The sequence below is a fragment of the Gavia stellata genome, chromosome 2, assembly GCF_030936135.1.
Source record: "Gavia stellata isolate bGavSte3 chromosome 2, bGavSte3.hap2, whole genome shotgun sequence".
Taxonomy (NCBI): Eukaryota; Metazoa; Chordata; class Aves; order Gaviiformes; family Gaviidae; genus Gavia; species Gavia stellata.
Genome location: NC_082595.1, coordinates 77793586 through 77815116, shown reverse-complemented (window position 1 = coordinate 77815116; position 21531 = coordinate 77793586). Strand labels below are relative to the sequence as shown.

The following is a 21531-nucleotide window of genomic DNA, read 5'->3' as shown; positions in this document are numbered from 1 at the left end:
AAATTAGAAAAAAAAGTAGATTCTACCTGCAACAAACATTTCCCAATCTAGAAGAAACTTTAAAAGGGACTCTCACAGATAATTAACAAATAGGTTTTCTGATATCTCCGTGGGATGCTAGTTTACTGGCCAGGCACATATATTGTAAATATACAAAGAATCCAGAGTGCTGAAATTTACATAGCACTTAAAGGATTTTACATAACAGAGGTGGGTAGGACACAAGGAAAATATTTAACAACTTATATAAATATATTAAAATCTCAGCAAGAAATGTAAGAGCCCATGCACACAAGACAGTAAACTGGAAAAACATTTAAGACTTGACTTTTCCTAACAGCACTGACACCTGAATTCCAGAAAGTTAACAATTTACAGTATAACAGTCTTTCTCCACACAATCTATATGTACTGAATCATACCAACATTACACAGCACATGAACAAGCAGCAGATGCATCAAGGGAACAGGAGCTATATGCATCGTGTGGCCTGCCCAGTTAGAGGCAAATACCAGAAAAATTGTGTCTGTATTAGGCAGAGATACAATCAATATAGCTAATTGTATACCCGTCATTTCCAAGAGTTAATCCACAGTATGGGAAAGGGGAGCATTAGATAAAAATTATGTACCCAGTCTCAGAAGTGACAGAAGCAGAGATTTATCTTTCAAAAACTGGGTCCGTTCCGGACTGGCCTTGATGCACATGCAGTACATTTGTTTTCAGAATGCAAGACTAATTGGGAATGTCTGCACTAGTGTTTCGATTTCCGTATTTGTGATGGATGATCAGCAATACAACTCCTAAGAAGAAGCATATGGACCCAACAGTGATGTAAGCAATTCCCAGAAAAGGATTTTTGCCTCCCATCCACGAGATGGTGCTTAGGATCATTCTTTTTCGTCCATCAAAACTGTGTACAGGATAATCTGAAAAACATATAGGAAAACAAGAAACACATTTCCAAACCTAGCTTTATGCGGTCAGGTACATTAAAATTTTGGATCATTTCACTCAGGTTCCAAATACAAACTGCCTTCTTTGAATATTGGCAGTGCAAATATGAAAAATTTAGCTGTTCTTTTAGACTAAGACTAATCTGGGAACTGTTAGCTACTCCAAGAAAAATTACCACGTTAGAAGATGTTAACCCCTTTTTAAGGAAAGAGTAAATGCATGATTTTGTGGGCTTTTGAAAGCAGCTTCAATAAAATGAGGGAAATCTAATTTTAATTATTGAATATATTTTAGTACAAAATTTTTCTTAGTGACTTTATGTTTATTCAGTTTTATATGCACTCCCCACAGTTTTGCAGCAAAGGAAACTACTGCAGGAGCTATTTAAATGATCGTTAAGTGCTTTTGAATTTTAAGAATTTGGTAACTATGACAACCCTCCTCCTCTAGTCTTCTGCACTTCTACCTAGTCTTCAGTTTGTCCAAAATGGAATGACAGACCTCCCCACCTGATCCACAGCTCTGGCACTTTTCCAAAGTCCAACTCCAAAGTCAGTCTGCCCTCGATTACATATTGTCATTACACCCTGAAGTTAAAAATTCTCAAATTTCTATGCTACAGCCTCTGTTCTTTCCTTTTGCCTAGGCTTCTCTCAATTCCTTTACAGCGCCCAAACAACCTGATTTTTCTTTCGCTATTAAGTTACTTATTTGATTTTATACACAGGTTTGAGTAATTGCACAGCAGAGCAGGCTGCTTTGGAGCAAGTCTGCAAGTAGAGAGTAATCTGACAACAATACATAGAGCCACAGGATCCAAAGCAGGCCCTGGACTCCTGAATAAATATTAATTCCTGCAACCATGAGAAATGTCTCTCCCAGATATTCAATACCCTTCAGTGTCAAAGCAGTAATTAAGAATCCATAGGAAAGCACAGGAAGGCATAAGAATTAGTAGTGCATATGCTGATGAGTAAAAATGCACACTGCAAATTTACCACATTATCAACCTAAGGGTAAATAAAGTGTGCCCATATACAGTATTTTGCAGAAGCTAGAACCTGGCTAACTGTTACTTAGGCCATTTAACATATTTCAAGAAGGCTTATCAGCTCACCTGAAGGCTAAGCATTACCTGAACTACACTTAAGTATCTTCCTGTCAGCTAAAATGCAGGCAGTCTGCCCAAAAATTATCAGACAGAAATGCTCCCATCCATAGACTTTAGGTTCTATCCCACGAGGCAGCTATTGGGGACTGCAGTTACCCATAAACACGAACAAGATGTGTGAGAAAAAAGTGAGTAAGACTGACCATACACCTGTGATAATTCAAGTTAAGCATAGAGAGAACACACTAGTGTCCTCCAAAATTTGCCTACTGGGTAAAGTCTACACAGAAATTTTCCCTAGGATTAACATCTCCGTTATCTCCTCACAAACGCTTCCTCTAAAGAGTTTATTTTTATTTTTTTTTAAAAACTGAACTGACTGTTTTCATCCTGGTTAAAAAAACGTAGTTTTATATGAACTACAAAATAGCTTAAGAATGTTATGATTAAAACTGCACTTACATTAAAGAGCATAAGTCTAACCCAGTCATTTCATTTATTAAGCTTAAAAACTGGACTGCATTTCACATTCTAACAGGCCACCTACACACACCACTAATTCTATAAAAACTTGCACAGCAGTACAAGATGGCAATTATTCTACCCAGTTCTCACTACCAGTTTTCAACCACAGTTCAATACCGTCTTCTTTTAGAGACGGTAAGAAAAAAAGGCTAGTTCAATTTGAACTTGCACAAATATAAGCCCATGTAATCCAGGTAAGGTCCTCAGCTGCTTTCAAAGGTTTTTCAAAGGATACTGTATGCAATATCCAAAGAATATTTTCCAGCTTGCAAGGTAGGCTGTAAATTATTCTTCCTTTCAATGAGACGATACAGCTTGCGAAATGTTGGCAGAGCAGCAGTACGCATCCACACAATGAAGTCTTCATTGATAAAGCCATTATTGTCAGGCTCTGAGTCCAGCATATACACTGGCTTGGGCCAGTTTACAGGTTTTGTTGTGCCTAGGATTAAATAAAAATGACAACAATTAAGTATTTCAAATACAAGACTAAGAAATAAAATTATGTACAATATTTTAGACGATGCCATGCTAATGCTTTTGCTAACTTTATCGGAAGAACACTTCTATACTGTATTAGAGTTAAGGTATCTGCTTTTCCAAGGGTAGCATCACATTGGTAACATGCAATTTGGCTGTGACTAAGCAAGAAACCCCCATCAGGTTAAAACTGAAATTATTATATACCTTGCATAAACACACTTTGATTTACCAAACTATATTTAACCTAACAAATGAGAGAAATCAGTGACTTCTAATCACAAAAAGGAATTGGGTTTTTAGAAAACTTTGCACAATCTAGCAGTAGAAACATTTAAATGAAAACTCCACATGAAGAGTTTGATTAAACAAGTGGAGGATTTCTTTTTAAGTTAAATCCAAGCATTAGAGCAGTTGTACTGGTTTTGGCCAGCAAAGAATTAAATTTCTTCATAGCAGCTTGTATCCTGCTATGTTTTAGATTTGTGATGAGAACAGTGTTGATAACACACTGATATTTTATTGCTAAGCAGTGCTTACACAGCCTCAAGGCCGCCTCTGCTCCTCAGACTGCCTTGCCAGTGAGTAGGCTGGGACGCACAACAGGTCAGCTGGGACAGCTGACTCCAACTGACCAAAGGGATACTGCACACCATATGACATCATGCTCAGCAATAAAACTGGGAGGGTAAAGGTAGGCAGGGGCTGCCATTGCTTGGGGACTCGGTTGGCGATGAGCAATTGTTTTCTTTTGCATCATTTGTTTTTCTTGGGTTTTATTTTCCTCTCTGTTGTGGGGGGTTTTTTCCTTACAATGTTTTTTTATTTTTAATTATTAAACTGCCTTTATCTCAACCCACGAGTTTTCTCACTTTTACGCTGCCGATTCTTCCCGCCATCCCACTGGGCGGGGGCACAGTTAGTAAGCCGCTATGTGGTGCTTAGTTGCCAGCTGGGGTAAAACCATGACAGCAGTGCACATATTAGGCTTTTCTCAGTATTAAAGGTGGGGAAAAAAAAAAAAAAAAATCAGAAATTTGAAAAAAAAAATTTAATGATTACAGTAAAGGTAAAACCCAAACACTTTCACGTGAAATTTGCAGCTTTCATTATTTAAAGGCAACCTTTCTACATAGCAAAGTAGTCCTTAGCTTGGATTTCTTCGGAGAACCACAATATTTCACAATATTTTTAATTAGCATGTTCACTAAAATGTTGTCAGTGAGGCAAAACTCACTGGAATCAAAATGTGTTTGTAGTGTTTTGTTCTTCTTAAAAACTCACATCTTTTTTTTACCTTGGAAAAGCGCAGTTAAGTTATTTCCATCTCCTGTAGGATTCCTGAACTTCACATTTTTATCCGTCCACCATGCAATGCCTTTTTTAATCAAAGTAATAGGAATCCTTGTGTCATTATCAATGCGGTATAATTCCAATGTATCTAAAGAGAAAATCAAATTAGAAAACCAGCTGAAGAAACTTTCATTAGACAGATGAACCTGATAGGCAGTGAAACAATTACCTCCAGGAGAAACAAAACAAAAACACTGGACAAGGCATTTATTACCTGCCTGCCACAATCACAAGCTGTTCTGTAAGAAACGATGTATATTAGATAGCAGCATATTATCCATATATGGTATCTATATTTCTACTCCACAGAAGTAACAGCTTCTCACAACAGGTACTTATACGCTATGAGATTAAATTAATTCTCATAGCAATTTTGAAAAAAAGCAACAGCAGTACAACACAAGACATTTATTTTATTCTGAACAATGAAAATGTGTTAATTCAAAACAAAAAATCCCATGATGTCTTTACTCAGAATAATTTGCAACTCAACACAAAACACACACTAGATCACAAAAACATCTAAGTGATAACTTAAAAGCGTTACCATACCATTAAACATACTGTTGGCAATAGCTCCACAAGGAGCAATGGGTTTGTCCTCATTTGTGCGGTAAGGCTCACATTCCTTACTTGGATTCTGAGAGTTAGAAAGAAAAGACAGATGAGCCTGTGCTAGTTTATCCAACTAACCTGTTGTTTACTACGGTACCTGTGCACATCTTAAACGTACGACAAAATAATCTTTTCGCAAATCAGGTTATTTACAAATACTTCAGCATTCAATGCTCGTTAGCACGATTGATTTTTCTTTTACAAGCAGGAATAAAATCTAAATAAAACATGAATAAAGTCAGAATGCCATCATGGTCTTACTAAAAATAAGGCTTTTCTCGGAAGGTGATAGAACTTTTCTTTTATCTTTTAATAGAAACAGTTTTCCAACGAGAAATACTGAAGTATTCTTTTATTAAAGGTTTTTTTCTTTTTTGAAGTATGCATCAGTGTTACAGAAAATAAGACTGTAATAAGAAACCAAGCATAACATAAAACGCAAAAGGTTGCAAGGACTCCAACAGCATGCCAAAAATGCAAGCAGAAAAAGCCCGCCCAAAACCCTGTGTTAGTCATCAGATGTAGTCTCCTGAAACTCTCCCCTTTTTTTAAAGTTTACAGGTAAAAAGGGAGACACATTCTTGCTGGAGCAAGAACCCAACTGTATTTCTACTCCTCATAAAAATTAGGAAAAGGAGAGGTCTGGCCCTGAACATTACACAGTGCCTGGAAGAGAACACACAGTACTGGTATTTTCCAGTATTGCTGATGTTCAATATTGAACCAGAGTCTACAAAAAAATGGATTCATTTAGCTGCAATATTCAAACCAAGTGCTAGGTAACCAAATATTATTTTATACTGAAAACAGAAACTTCAGACAGAATGGATAAGATAGATACTCGTGACTGAAGATAACAGGACAGTTTAAAACTATTCAGATTTGAGAAGTGATCAAAGTACTGCATTGCTGTCCACTTAATGAAATGACTGACATGAAATTTTACAGTATTTTACACCGTTACTTTCTGTAAACAAAATATGAATTCTGTATGGTTGTCTTCTGTTACACAAAATTCTAGTACCTCATTATTAAACTAAATACTCTGCTATGTGGCAATTCACGCAAGTCAGAAGTTAGTTGCTTATTAATATCGAAGCATGAATACCTACAAGTAGTGAACTGTTATCTCCATTTAGCTGGCTGTCATCTCGAGATTTCACGTAACGACGATGGTTTTGATAGAAGTTGGAAAGTCCATAATACATGAATACATTGCTCTACAAGAAGCAAGATGGGGCAAGAGGGGTTTTCATTCACACAAAGAACAGCTCAGTAAAACATATGAACACGCTAATTATCATAAAACTTAAATTTTAACCTCTTAAACTCTGTGTTTACTTTACAGCAACATTCATAAACCAGGAGCCTCAATCCTGTGTTCAGACTGAGTACACAGAGTATCCTAACATAAGCTGGCATCCTGAAGTCCAACAGTATCAACATGCTGTAAACTATCAGAATGACATTCACCAGCACTAATTCCAACACCTATCTTGTTTGATGTTAAGCACATAAGCCTCATTATTTGCCTCCAATTTGTCAGAATGCACTTATCTGTTTTTTCCAATTCTTGTTGAACTGAGCTTTTTTTAGATCATGCAGGAATAGCTGATCTACTTGCCAGCTAGATGACATATGGTAAATCTAAATGTGTAAAACACAAGCATTCCATTTAATGTTGTACATTTCCAGATAAACAGAGGCATTAAAAAACCATCTCATCCCTGCTACTGAAAAGGCACACAAAAAAGAGATCCAGAAATAATCCTTTAAAACAGAAAAAAAATTAAGACTTAAGTGATACAGCTTTTCTATCGATTATGAAATAAAACATATAAACTGTTTTAATTTCACTTTGCATACAGGGTAGCATACCTCAAATGAATGTTCTAGTGTGAAATTGATGGTGCAAGTACAAGGTGGTGTGCTGTCCCAGGACACATTTAAACATTTGTTGCAGGGACTAGAAGGCTCTGTTCCTGTGTAGTCAATCTACAACAGAAAAACAGTCATTAATTTACAACGTGAGAGTAAAGAAAATTGATTAATAAGCCAGAGAGTTGGCGTGGCATTTATTTTGCCATCTTATTACACCTCAACTCCAAAAGCCTGTTCAGGCCTATTTGATGATCTCAAGAAGTCCCCTCCAACCTGAACGATTTTGTGATTCTGTGTATACGCTCGATTTCAGCCTCAAACAAATTTAACACTGAGGTGGGCCATTACTGCTGGGGAAAAACAAAACAAAAAACCCAAAGCAAACAAAACAAAAAATACACACCAAAACACAAACAGCAGATACTCCAGACAACATGGTATTTCCAAACACACACACACACACTGTATGACAAGCAGATCTGAGCTTTTTCATGCTTTCCAGAGAGGTTGAATTTTTAAAAGTCTAGATATTTAATAAAAAAGGTTTGCATTAGAAAACTTACTTTGCTGACCATTTTTAGCCATCTAATTAGTCAGAAGATTAAAAAAAAAAAAATCACTTAATGCCCAAGAACTGTCCTAAAATAGGGAAGATGAAGACACTAATACTGTTTTGCCAGGAATAGTAAAATATCAGTAAAGGGACAAGAAAGATGATCAATGTTAATCTGGCTTATACAATATTATCTGTCTTTAATACTGTAGCTCAAAAAAAGCCAGTAGTTGAAATCTGTACATACAGGCTACCTGGACAGTATGCATAACATATCCTGAGCAGCCATGAGCTCACCCTTTGGCCCAAGCCAAATGAAGTTGCTTCACCGCGTTAGCTCCCCCTCATGTATAGCTCCAGCATATGAATGGCAGGAAATAATTAACTTCGACTCAGCAGGCTAGCTCCAAGTGTAGCAACAGAAAGCTTCCATCTGCCTATAAAATATGTATTTCTACACTTACTATGAACTTCCTATTTAGAATTTACACTCAGATTGGTGCAACATATACCAAGTTAAGGCAACAAACTGTTAAACAGCAGTATCATTTGAACTATGATGCCTATATAGTTTTATGAGAGACTGCTGCAAATGGTTTGCCCTGATTTATGCTTGCAGTCAAACGCATTATCAAGGATTAGAATGATTTATGATCTGTCCTAATATCTGTATTAAGGTTAGCTAAAACAAACACGCAGTTTCAAGGTTCATGGAACAACTGAAGCCTGTTTTCCTCTGGATCTTCTTCAAGGTCTCTCTTCCTGTGATTTCTTCAATATCTATTAAGCTGCAGCCTTTCCCTCAGCACTTTTATTAGTATCTGCTCTGCTGCCAGATTTCTGATAGATGAGACCTACACCCTAACAAGCCTAGCTGAAACGAGTCAGCTTCAGAAGCTATTAGCTGGCAGAGAGAGAGAGAATCACATAATCTTCACTTCCTTTGCTGAACAAGGTATTGAGTTTATGCTGATCTAGAAATAGCACTACTGCAGCAGTCCTGAACAGCTCTGTTCAGCTACAGCAGACGGACCGACCATCACTGCTCTCAACAAACAATGCATCTCATTTATTCAAGGTTAACTTAGCGGGGTTTTTTTTTCCTGCTAAAGTATCTTAAACAAGCATTTCCTTCAGAAAGAACTTAAACCTCCATATCCTGAGCTAGTTCTTCAGTGTGTGGAGAAGTTTCAGATCAAAAACAAAACTCAAATACTCCAAGGGTGCAAAAGACCTAAAGCCTTCACTTCAAAAAATACAATTGACTAAATTCTGTGGAGCATGAAATTTATGTACATTGAAACAGAACCATGCTTTTGACCACTGCTATCAGCTTCAGTGCTATCCTAGAGCTTTCCTGTACAGTAACTGCCAACGCAAGTGGTTTTTTCTGCATCCACATTTACAGGTTACATTCAACACACAGCTGAACTAAAGGGATAGAGGTATCTGTCTTCATCTCTTGACAAAATAACGGAACTAGGACTTTGAGAACTGAAGGACTGACTTTGGGGTCCATGGCAGGAATCCACCTGATCCAGCATTCTGACCCGATTCCCCAGGGATCGGCCAGCAGCTAAGTATGACAAACCCACACAGAGCGAGCCCTTCCCAACAACCCCTGATCTAAGGACACTGCATATATCCAAGCTATCTGGCACCGACGGCTTTTCAGCTGATTTACATTTCTGCAGTGTAAAAGTAACATAACTATTCTCCAAACCATTTATGACTTCGTAGATTTCATATGCTGTCACATATTTATCCTACTCTGCTTGGCCACTTCTTGTATAAAAGGCATCCCATAACTCTGGTCCTCTTTGCTATCCCTCTCTGTAGGTTTTATTAAGTTTTGTATAATTTTTGAGATGGGGCTACTGGAACTGCACACAGCACTGAAGATGCATGCAACAGTAATCTACTTCCTTTCAGTTCTTCATTCTAGTTATGCCTTAAAGTCTATTCAGCTTTTTAACTACAATTACGCATTTCACAGCAGCAGTCACAGCACAAAGATCTCTTTTCTACACACTTAATGTTTTGGATATTCCTTAATCTTTAAACACATTTTAATATGCTCTGTCAACGCTTCTTACCTGTTCAAAAACAAAACAAACAAACAAAAAAAATCAGGAAAACCAGAACTCTTTCACCCTTTAATAACAGAGCAAAAAGACACATTTACACAGCTGATTCTCATTTTCCACCGAAATGAATTATTTTCATGACACACTCAAGATAAACGGCTGTTTATACCCTCTGAAACAGTGAGAAAATGCTAGAGAACAACCAGTGTGAAAACCCTATAATTTCAGTACACTTAAGCTGTTGGAAATCTTCCACATTTGAATTCAAGAGAGCTTATAAAGGAAATCAATGGGAAAGCTACATCTTGCTGCTCAGTCCTTGTACCTGCATGAGAACAGCACAGTTCACAGCGATACTAATGGCTGCAATATCTAGTTCCAGGAAAGGGTGATTTGAACTGTACATAAATATATATTTCAGGGGCATAAATTATACATCCTATTCAATTCCAATACACTAAGTTTAGAGGCAGCTGTATAAATATATATGCACACACACTTAACAAGTATGCTATTGTCTAGGAGGTGGGTGTAAATAACTACCTCTACTTCCTCCCCCCATTACGTTTTCAAAAGAGCTTAGTCACTGCACCTAGCTTCTAGATGTCTTGTCTCCCAGAGCTGAATTTACAGCTATTTGTGAGTAACGTTTGGTGGTTACTAACAAAAGCCAGCATACGAAGCAGACATATCTCAGCTAAGCATATAGGTGATAGCAGTGTCTTAAACTGCATCCCTCACTGGTGTTCAGAGCCCAAGTGCTGGCCTGTAAAATGCTTCATCTATGTTTTGTTGCTGCAACTGTAAAGCCTTTTTTGAGTTAAACTTTTTTTTTTTTCCCAAAAAAATTCAGCCGCCTTTAGAATGATAATCTCACTCACAGAATGTCTGCACTGTAACACTTGATAAAACACACATGAGGATCAGAGAACAGAACCCAAGTTTCCCTATTATCACTTGCATACCCCAACTTTCTGATCATATTCTCAGAAGTCAAGAACTCTGTCCCCCTTGCCCTCACAAAAGCCTAATGATCTGACTTGGGAGAGCTTCATATGAGATAGATGACACAAGTCTAAACCCACACTGTAAAACAAACAAACAAACGAAACCCTTTCTAATATTGAATATCTTGAAATCAGAAAGGGCAGAAGGCCAGCACCTGCCAACTGGTTTCCAAATATAAATGGCTACTACTGCTTCATATATGCAATTTGATTGCATAGGGGAGCATCAGTCATGCTCCCAGCTCACCTATGGATTTTCAAACTGCACGTTAAGTGGGAACATCTAGTTTCTGGCTCCTACTGGGACTTATTAGGAGTACATAACTGAGCTGCTGAGCAACAATAGTATATAAAAATCCTGTCTATGCATACCGCAGCAATACAGGCATAAGGAGTCACTTACATTTTTGTACTCATGAAACTCTGATCCATTATCTGTCCCTATAGATCAACACAGATCCAGTCATAATGAAAAAAAGGGAGATATATTTATCCATTTATATTTACCTTACAGTCATTATGATCTAAGACTTCGTATTGCTTTACTATAGAAATGGCTATTTTTAAATGCAATTGTCAAAGAAATCAGGATTTTTTTTTTACTTCTCTCCATTGAGCATCCTGTTAAAAACATGGGATTGTATTTACCTTAAACATGACTATAACATGACAATTTAAAAGTCTACATGTCCATCACAATGTAGCAATGTTCTCCGAAGCACTTGTGTCAATTTTCAGATGTTTTGCATACCCTCAAATCTTGACACAAGAAGCAATTGCTTTTAAAAGTATGCTTACATAAAACATTTGGACAGGGTAAAATACACTTCAGCTTTGCTTTTCACTTCTGCTTTTCTCCTTGACTGGAATTTTAGTTCTTAACATAAAAGGAAAAGTGAACCTTAAATGCATTTTATTATAACACTGTTTGCATTTTAGCAAAAATATGAAAATATAAAACCGTTCATTGTCTGCCTCGGGATTTCTTTAGTTAATTGGGCTCCATTGCCACATTGCTACCACCAGCTAAGCCACTGTCTCTAACACTACTTATTTGAAAGTGACAGCTTACTCTGATAACTAGAATGATTTGATCCACAAAAATTCATACTCTCCAATACAGCAATCGAACTAACAACCACGCTTTTTTTTTCCTACAACCAATCTTGGTTGCATTAGCTCAGTGAAACTAATCATAGCCATTAATTTGCTTTTCAAGGTTGTCCCTAAGCTCTTTGGGTTGTTTCCTTACAACACAAAGTGATTCTGTTATCAAGTGGACCTAATTGTGATATACAGTTTAGTTTTCAGTTAATGCTCAGCAGCTTTTCGCAGCAGTGGTGTGGCTAATTATCAAATGTAAATGGCTCAGTTTTTTGCAAGTATAATTAGAAAAAGCCACACTCTTCAGTCTTTGTTTCCAAGTTTACTCTGGATGCCCTGGTCTCCCACAGAGCATTTAAAACGTTAAATCAGTAGTGCACATAAGAACTATAGCAATACATTCACCACAGGGTTTTGTCCTGAAACTACAGTTACTTTGGAACATTTAAAGATATATAAACCATTGCCACAAGCTGTCCCAAGGATGACGCACATACTTTCCCTACTACTGAGAACAAAACTTGCATTGGGCTGTGTTGATTAAATACCGGCATTAACTTCCCTGGAAGTTCACTCAGGAGCAAGGCTGACAGGAGGGCTACGATCCATGCGGATACTCTGCAAGTTCAACGTCCACTCAGAGTAATTAATAGTTGGTTTGTTAAAGCGTACAAATGTTAAGCTGAATCGGAACAGCCAGGGCCAGGTGGCCGTTCATCACAGAAACCACGTAAGCCACCTCTACTTCCCGCCGAGCACCGGCAGGAAGAGACGGCGGCAGATTTCGCAAGGAGGAGCAGGCCGCCGACGGGTAGGCGATCCCTCACACCGCTCGCCCGGCCCGGCCCGGCCCCCGAGCGGCCTCCAAACCACCGCCCGCCCGGGCAGACGGCCAGGCCCAGGCACCCACCAGCCGCCGCTCTCCCCCGCCCCACCGGCGGGAGGAGTCCGTGTCCCCGTCCCGACCCGCCCCCCCCCCCGCGCACCTCGTACTCGCGGATGTTGTTGGAAGTGACGAAGATGCCGATGCCGATGGGGATGAAGATGAGGCCGATGATGAAGAAGGCCGGCAGCACCGTGCCCGCCGTCAAGATGGGCTGCCAGGCCGGCAGCCGCTGCTGCTTGAAAGCCGTGTTATCGGGCTTGCGGGTCTTCACGGCCCCGCCGCTGCCGCCGCCCACGGCCCCGCCGCCCGGCATCCCGACGCCGCCCGAGGGGTGCCCGTCCGCCTCCTCCTTCGCGCTGTAGTTCACTGCCATGGCGCCCCCAACGACCCGCCGCCCAGCGCCGCCCGCTGCCACCGGCGCAGCCGGCGACACCAGCAACCCCGCGTCAGGGACCTCCCCTCCCGACACGTGACCGGAGGCCACCGCGCCTGCGCGCTCGGCCCCGGCAGAAGGGAGGCGGCGGGCGCGCGGCTGATGATGCGCCCCCGGCCACGCCCCACCTTTCCCGGTAGCGAGAGAACGGCCGCGACAGAGACGCGCGTGCGCAGAAACGGGGCGCCCGGGCGCCGGGGAGGGCGAGCTGCGCCTGCGCACTTCCCCTCTTCCCGTCGGCCCGAGGCGGGGGCGGGGTGAGAGGGCGCATGCGTAGTGGCGCTGCGGCCTCTGCCGGACAGGAGGGGAGGGAGCGCGCTCTCTGGTTCTGCAGCTCGGCGCTTAGCTGCGCCTCGGGGAGCTGGTGCCGCCGAGGGCTGAGGCCTGCCCTGCTGTCGGTGCTGTCGGGCTTGTCGCGCTGCGTCAAGCACTGCGTCCCTGTCCAGTTCCCTCGCCCTCTTCCGGCGGCGCACGGCCTGGTGAGGTGGTTGGGTCTCAGCCGGCCCACAGACGCCCCCTCCGAGTGGGCGGCGTGGCCTTGTGCGCCCCCGAGGAGGGGTCTGCCGCCGCTGCCGCTCTCCGGCTTCCCTGTGCCGCCGGGGTGAGGCCAGCCCGGCCGGCGGCGGCCACCTCTGAGCGGAGAAGCCCCGGGCCTGCAGCCTTGTCACCCCCACTCACTGCTTCAGGAACAGCTCCCCCCACACACACCCCCACCCCGTCTTCCCACTGTGTCAGAAGAGGGTTGCTGGAGAAAGGCAGCATCCATTGGATCGAAAATGGAGACGTTAACTTCAGCTTCCTGCTCTCGTAAATAGCAGCAGCATCGGTGCCACTGTAGAGATGTAATAATACAGGGCATCTCAACAAAGTTGTGAGAGCTTATTTTATTGAAGCCATTCATACGAACCATCACTTCTGGGAGTTGTTTTGCAGTATATTCCCGCTGCGTTGTCAGGAGGCATGTGAGTGAATCAGAGCGACGTGAAGGCGGGTAGGGACGTTGCTGTCAGAGTTGTTACTTTTTATTTCCCTTAGCTAATCTGGCTTCTATTCAATTCAAGTAGTCACCTTGTGGAAAGCAGTGTGGGAGTATGTATTTATACCCCAGAATACCTGCTTTATCAGGCATTGCTCAAGCCAATGCAACATTGAAAGTCCATACTTATCACTTCATTGGCACTTTTAGGTTAAAGTCTGTTTTGTGAGGACTGTGCAGTCATTACTATACAGAAAGAGTGTAGCCAAAAATCACTTTCAGCAAATATTTATGTATTTACTTCATTTTAGGAAAAAATAATTAAAACTATTTAATTAAACAACTTTATAAGCATGCAACCCAGTCTTAAGACTTTTTAGCTGCCTGTGGAACATGCCTTTTCATTTTCTGAAGAATCGATAGTATCAACAAAGACCACTGGGGGGAGCAAATGACTTGTGCAAACGGTCTCTCCGTGGGGGCTCAAAAGACCTCTTCTCATAGTGTAGGAAATTTGGACACTTAAGCATCAAAAATATAAGAATTAATTTGGTGCCTAAATAATTATTTAGGGTTCAGATATTAATCGCATTCCTTGTGGCATCTGTGCTAAAGCTATATGTCATTCCTAATTCATCCTTTCCTTTATCTTATGGGCCCTACCTTTTGCTGTCATTCCCCCTAGCTAAGTCCCTTGTCCCTGTTACCACCGTTTTATTTATTATCTTTCTTTTCAATTACCAGCTTCAGCTATAGTAACTTTTACTCCCGCAGCCTCACAGAAAATCCAGTGAGGTGCAACCTAGGATCCCAAGGGAACAAGACTGCTTGTAAACCTGTGCTGTGAGATGGCAAGAAATTTCTCTGGCAGCAGGATAACAGAGGGGCAGTATCGGGAAGTTGAGAACCTCATGCCGCCAGGTATGAGAGGACTGGCAAGAAAGGGCATATTAAATTTGTGCGGGACTCTGTTTTGCAGTGGTTAAACTGGGCACAGGCTCTGTCAGCTGTTGCAGAATAGCCACAATAGTGATGCTGTGGGCCATGGTGATGGATCGCTGATGTAGTACTATTGTTTGTGTGAAACAGGCAGAACAGCGGGGCGCTTCCTAGAGGATCTTGCAGAGATGCCCTTGGTCAAGCAAACACAGGTTGCTGTGAAAGTTTTCCTGCAAAAAGTTTCTAACCGACCTGCAGAGGAGACATTTCATCTAGGGGACAGACTAAATCCAGTCCAGGAAAACCTCAAATTATGACCAATGGAGATGGGAGGAGCCCCAGAACATTTATGTGCTGATCTGCTCCATTTGTATCAAATGAAGTGCTAATGCAGCCATAGCCACAAAAGCCCAGGATAAATCTGCAAAATGTGGAAACAAGAGAGAACAGGAGAACTTCCTCCTTCCCACCACAGTGGAATCAGCTGCTGTCTGATTTTGAACTGGACAAATTTAACAAGGTGCAATACGGTACATGTCCTCATGCCCAAGTCCTCATGCGAGGATAAGTACTGCCATATCAACAAAGCAACAACTGTAGTGAGGTGTCTGAACTAATCTCTGCATGATGTGAAACAGAAAAACTATTTAATGTACCATACTACAGATCAGATCCACTATTACTAACCAGTTACAGCTCTCTCTTTTCAAATAGTCATATCTAAGGCCGTATGTTCCATCTATAAGCTTGGCCTACACATACACTTTGCACTGTAACAACTGGATTAGTTAGAAGCATGATTTTAATTTTTACCAAAATAATTATATCCTCAGTAGCATAACTGGATGCAATCACAGGGTATATCTTACTTCCATTCTTTAGAGAAATAAAGAATATCAGCGTAAATACTTCAATATCTTGTTTTCACTTTTTCACCAGTAAGCTAAGGTCTTGGTTGGATATTATTCCACAGTTTTACACTAAGGCAAATTCATTTATATACAGGCAAGTACAACCAATAAATTTCACGTTCATGAAATTTTACAATGAGGTGCTGTGTGATGTAGTGCACTTCACATTGGTTTGTGTGCACTTGTAAGACAAATGGGTACAGAAAAAAGAAAGAAAAATACTTATAAAAACATACATTTATAACGTTCCTTTTTAGTATGTGGAATGGCAAGCTGATTTATTAGGCATTGACTTAGCGATGAGGGCTACATAGACATCTAACATAGTCAAGACTTCAGTGTGTTACATTTATTAATCTTTAAGGCAAGGGAGAAGCAAATATGTGTCAGACTACCTAAGGATAAATGCTAAAATTACAAAATTTTAATTTGAAAACTTAAGTCTGGTTTCAGGGGTATAAAATGAGCCTTAAAATTGTACAAAAATGAATGTATTAATCTAAAGGACTACCAATTGGCATTTACTTTTTAATTGTATTCCATTAGTCCCCAAAATGGTCGTCTTCTGGCTCTTATCCTATCACATTGTCCACTTATTTATAGGAAAGATGTAAATAATTAATACTTTTAAAAATAAAATCTGAAGAAATAAAACCTTATGCTGTTAAACACACTAGTATTTAGAACAGGCAAGGCAAATAAAATGCATTAACTGTCAAATAGATTATTTCAGGGAGAAAAGCTACATAACTTAAAGTATTAAATATGAAGTTTCCAACTTAAATGTTACTGTTCAGAAGAAGAGATAAAACCCAGCGATTCACAGTAGAAGGTGGAACATTCAGGGCAGTAACCTCCATTTGATATCTTGTTTTCTATATTAGAGATGGTTCTACAAAACAGGCACCTTTGTCTCATCTTTGGTCCAATTATGTTTCACAATGAGGCAAAAGGAAAACTCACTGGCTGTAAAGTTTTTCTTTAGAAATCAAAGTATTTGAAGTATTTTTAATGGATTGAAACATCATATTTTATCACCTATAGTTATACTAACACAGGTCTTTCAATCCTCTTTAGACAGTAAGAGATCTTTAAGAGAAAAGTAGATCTTTCACTGCTTTTCAATTGCTTAAAACCGACTGGTATCTATAGCCCAAGGTAGTCTCTACATTGTCTTCATCTGAAAGCACTTCATGATTATTTCCTTTAAAATGACAATGCTTGTAGAAATTAGTCACATCTTTAGTCTATATTAATAGATTTCTCCCTGACTGTCCCCAAAATATAAGCTAATTATGTGGCTAATGCACGTTCTTTACTTATTTGGTTTAGATTCAAATCCAAATTAGGTAATGTAAGAAATTGTCCAGGAACATAAATGCATTGAAGATGAAATACAGCCTTTGCACACGTGAGTTTTACCCTCTGGGCATTTCTATGAAATACTTTAGCTGCTTGCCAGGTGTCAGATCAGAATTTATTATTCTACCTGCATAAACCATTATCAGAGATGAAATAGTGTATATCACCACAGGTCTTTTATGACCAGTGTTACCAGTCTTCTACTCCAAAGTGCTACAGTTCATCAATAATATTTAAAAATCTAAATGATTTCAAATACACCACAACTGTATTTATGCTTTAAACAAACCTTTATTTTGTAAAGCTTAAAAACTTAATGTATTTGCGAAACCATAAAAGTTTATATATTTGTTTAGGACTCATAAACGAAAAGGGGACAACTTATACATACACTTATACTGAATCGTCTTTATATTAAAATCTAGACAAGTAAAAATATTTTCTACTTTGATTGGGAGCTTTTAAAGCTAGACTCAACTTCAGAATAAGATATTACTTATATCTTACTCATATTTAAAAGCTGAAGTTTATTTCAGGCCTATCACTGTCACTTTCAAATAGCTGACAATTTCATTCCAGATAAGCTCAATGTAGTTATTAACATGGTTAAGTTTTGATTCCCAAGTATTGCTTTGAAACTAGAATATCTGGGTCATTACAATGTTCATTGTACTGTGCAGTAAATTGAAATGTGGCACATAGCAAACTTCATTCACCTCAGCTGTATTAGTCTCTGAAAGCTGGAATTCTTCTTGACTCACTCTAAAATCTGATCTACAGACAGAGCTATGCTATTGGCATATATTATCTGATGTAAGGAAAAAAAACCCACTCAAAAAACTGGGTGCACTAGCTGAAGTATATGCTGAAGTATAAACTATACCAACAAAATGACTCTTTCACAAGGATAAGCAGCATATATTTTGATTACTCAGTACAGCTGTATTAGCAAACTCTTTACAATGCCGATCAACTCCAACAAAGTTTATATAGGTCCCAGAGTATCTTCCCTCTCTACAATGTCAGCATTTGCTGCAGAACTCGTAGCTAGAAGAAAAAAACAGCTCCCATGGCTGGCAAGCAAACTAAACCATGAAGATCAAACTGACTGCATAGCAGTGCATTATTACAGCTTCAAAAATGAACTGGCCTCCTCATCTCCGTGGGATGCTGAGTGAATGCACTCTTTCTGGCGTCCCACAGTATATCTCCTGCAAGCAACACCCTTTTCCCTTCCAAAAAGTAGTTTCTCCCAGTAGCTTCTGCAATTAAAAAATCTGCAGTATTTTAAATATGTGCCAATGACTTAGATTAAAAATAATTCATTATAAGAAAAAAGACCCTGCCTGGGTTGTATCCAGCTTCATATATAACTCATTCAAAAATGATTTTAAGTATAGCTGCCACAGGACTCTCTGGATGCTACTTGAAAAGCTACAGCCACCAGTGTAAAACGCACCCTTCAGCGTATGGCAGAGTGCATGGCATCTTGTTTATACAGTCCTTTTAGTCCTGGATTAAATATTCTGACCATACCAATCGGACAGCTCTGCCTATGCAGTGAAAGCGCAAGGTTAGAAATGGTTAAGTCATTAAGGGCTTGGTGATAGATCCCTCTCTATATCTTAATATCTGAATCAGTTTTACATCACGGTTGATACCGCAGTGAAATACCACTCAGAAAAAGGAACTTCCAAAGCCGTACCTTCTGTCCCTATAAAAAAATACATATATGAGTACTGTCAACCTTAAGAAATTAGAGTTAAAATTCAAACACTTGATTACATTTGCATAGTTGTGAAAATTTATTAGTTACAGTGTAATGAAAATCAACTTTTTTGGTACAGGCAGAAGTAAAAACATACATTATATAGAAAAAAAATCACAGCTTTAAAAACTGGCTTACATTGTTTAAAATGAGTAAATCTGGTTGCATTTCAAGGCATTGGACTTTAATACTTAATTTTATGCCAAACCATCACACAGTGCAAGAAAAATTCTGCAATAGTACAAATTCCATACAGCAGTCTTCAGAGTATTTAGTCTCACAGAATCTCATGGTGGCAATAAAATGTGCTGAGTATTTTTCCATTTAAACACAAAACATTGCTGACGTTAAATTTTTCTTTCTTTACATACTCTCTATTACAAAAATATCAAATTGCAAATTTGACAGTGTATTATACAAATAAATGCGCCATGGACAACAGGAATTGCAACTTTGGGACAGTTACTTTACAAAGTGTATTATAAAAATAAATTATATGGCAAACATCAAACAAAATCAAGCACGTGCCTTAGGCTTTGCAAATAAAAGTGAAATTCAGCTGGCAGAAAGACTGCTTCCCTCCCTCTGACTATGTACTTTCAAAATTCCAGCAAGGCCCTTCATTCTTAAAGCTCTACCAAGAAAAAATATATAAAATCTAATGGAAGCAATAAATACTTCCACGAAGAATCAGTAGCACAAGTGACCCTGGTGTTGATGGTAGAGAGCTTCTGCAGTGATCCATCCAGCTGGCAAGGAGGGTAGTGCACACAGAGAGCATATAGTGGGGGCGGAAACTCATCTAGAGTTCATGCGTAACTGGTGAATGATGACACTCTCTAAAAGAAAAGATAGCAAAACATTTGGGTTTATGAAACTGCAAATGAATTACAAGTTGCTTTAAAGAAGAACAATTACAATGGCAGTGCAAAGCATTTTTCTTCTAGAAATGTCTCACGGGCTTACTCTCACATCACTGGTTGATAAAAACTCTCCTGGCTAACGCTACAAAGGGAAAGTAAACTGGAAGCAGGCTAGGGCTCAGAGGCCCTTGGCTTCCACTTCAATGTCAAGACCATCACTCGGTTGTCCATAGGGAAAAGGAATAATACAGTTGAATGGATTAAACCACAGGGACACCACAGTTCCAGTCCCACACCCAAACCAGGTAGAGGAAGACTTGGAGTTAGGTCTCTTGTATCCTGTCTGAACAAATCCGTCATAAATCTGCTGGCAAGTCTGAAACGGGGATGAGGAAGAGGTATGGGGTCATTTCTCATTTTTTGTTTAAATTTGGCTTAGAAACCTATGCTGGTTTTATTCAGCAAGTCTGCTTGAATTTTGCTACTGACTTTAATGGGGATAAATTTCAGCCACAGCATGCAAAACTAAGTGTTGCTGTTATCTTTGAAAGGCAGGGTTTAACTTTTCCCTGTGTGTAATGTAGGAGATCCCTGATCCTGATTAATCTCTGGGCTCTGCTGAAATACTAATGACCTGGTCTTCTGTTCTTCTATCTATATACACTGCTCTTACAAGCAACTTTTTTAGTAGAAGCATTTAGAGATCAATGACATTTTTCTCTGAAAAGGTGTATTTTATGCATTTCAAATAATGTAACTGCACCAATGCTACCTAGAAACTTACAATAATACATTTGCAGAAACACTCATTTTCTTAATTGAAATTATTTTTCTTAAGATTCCTTCAATAGTCTGAAGATTTTTCAAAATTTACAGGACCCAAGAAATTACACTAATCATATCATTATTCCCTTTTACATTTTTATTGACTTCTGCCTTTGTCTGCTTCCTACCTGATATTTGCAAGATGTTTGATTAAGTTACATTATAAGAAGAAAGAAAAATCAAGATGTTTTCCAGGTACTCTTAGTGCCAGAACTTTGCCAGTAGGTGGCAGATTCCAGTCGTGCTTTTTATACACGGTGAATCAGAAAAGCAGGGCTAAGGCAGTATTCAAGAAAATATGTTAAGGCAAATGAAATAATAGAATTTCCCAAATAGAAAGTATTTATTTTCCTTATAATTTATTAATAACAAATGTTTTTCAACAAGATATGTATACCAGTTCTACCAAATTTGAGCAATGAATGTGAAAAAAACACAAACTACAATCAGATTTTGCCTTACAACCAGTGCTCTTCTCTAACTTCAAGCTCTTGCAAAATACAATGTAAAAAGCTGCATCAGATTGTAACCTCAGGCGAACTCTCCCATTAACTTCAATGGGAATCACACAAACTCCGTATGAAACAGTTTTTTTCTTAATATTCACTATGCACATTAAATATTAATACAGAGTTTAGATACAAAATTCTAAAAACTAAATGGGTAGCAGAAAAATATCATGCTCCTTGTAAAGGCTCAGTCACTGAATGAACAGCAAAACTACAGCAGGCTTCCGAATCAGTCTTCCTCCTACAGACCAAATAGAGCAATTATGCAGAAAAGAGGAGGAGAAATAATAAAAAGATCAAGTAATTTCCAGTTCTAGTATTCATTTTTTCATTCATTTCTCACACGTATATATGTATGCTCTTAGTTTTTCTATCAGTTGTTTGT

At 39.3% G+C, this 21531-nt stretch overlaps 2 protein-coding genes across 5 annotated transcripts in view; both read right to left on the bottom strand.

Annotated features, from left to right (window-relative positions):
* Nucleotides 1-341: 341 nt before the first annotated feature.
* On the bottom strand, nucleotides 342-12933 carry TMEM30A (transmembrane protein 30A). The gene is made up of 7 exons (XM_059832766.1): nucleotides 12661-12933; nucleotides 6921-7037; nucleotides 6155-6262; nucleotides 4980-5067; nucleotides 4372-4515; nucleotides 2830-3036; nucleotides 342-930 (listed from the first exon to the last, which is right to left on the bottom strand). The coding sequence occupies exons 1-7, from the start codon at nucleotides 12931-12933 to the stop codon at nucleotides 737-739; spliced, it is 1131 nt and encodes a 376-aa protein (XP_059688749.1). The 3' UTR covers nucleotides 342-736.
* Nucleotides 12934-17464: 4531 nt separating this feature from the next.
* The window catches only part of FILIP1 (filamin A interacting protein 1), a 109732-nt gene continuing 105665 nt past the window's right edge, over nucleotides 17465-21531 (bottom strand). For 3 of the 4 annotated variants that reach the window (XM_059835762.1, XM_059835763.1, XM_059835766.1), the window contains one exon: nucleotides 19750-19788. Coding sequence is in view for 1 of the 4 variants with exons in the window: in XM_059835765.1 (XP_059691748.1) it covers nucleotides 19748-19788 (41 nt within the window). In the remaining 3 variants the exon portion in view is untranslated. Of the gene's footprint in view, nucleotides 19789-21531 lie in introns of all 4 variants that reach the window. The other variant, XM_059835765.1, reaches the window with a different exon arrangement.

What these genes read in the sequence shown, in the direction of transcription:
- TMEM30A (XM_059832766.1), bottom strand. Translation starts at nt 12,933, where the DNA reads ATGGCAGTGAACTACAGCGCGAAGGAGGAGGCGGACGGGCACCCCTCG. An exon ending in CACTAGAACATTCATTTGAG is followed by an intron (nt 6,263 to 6,920) that starts GTATGCTACCCT and finishes TGCTTCTTGTAG; the next exon opens with AGCAATGTATTCATGTATTA. An exon ending in CTTAACTGCGCTTTTCCAAG is followed by an intron (nt 3,037 to 4,371) that starts GTAAAAAAAAGA and finishes ATTTAATCCTAG; the next exon opens with GCACAACAAAACCTGTAAAC.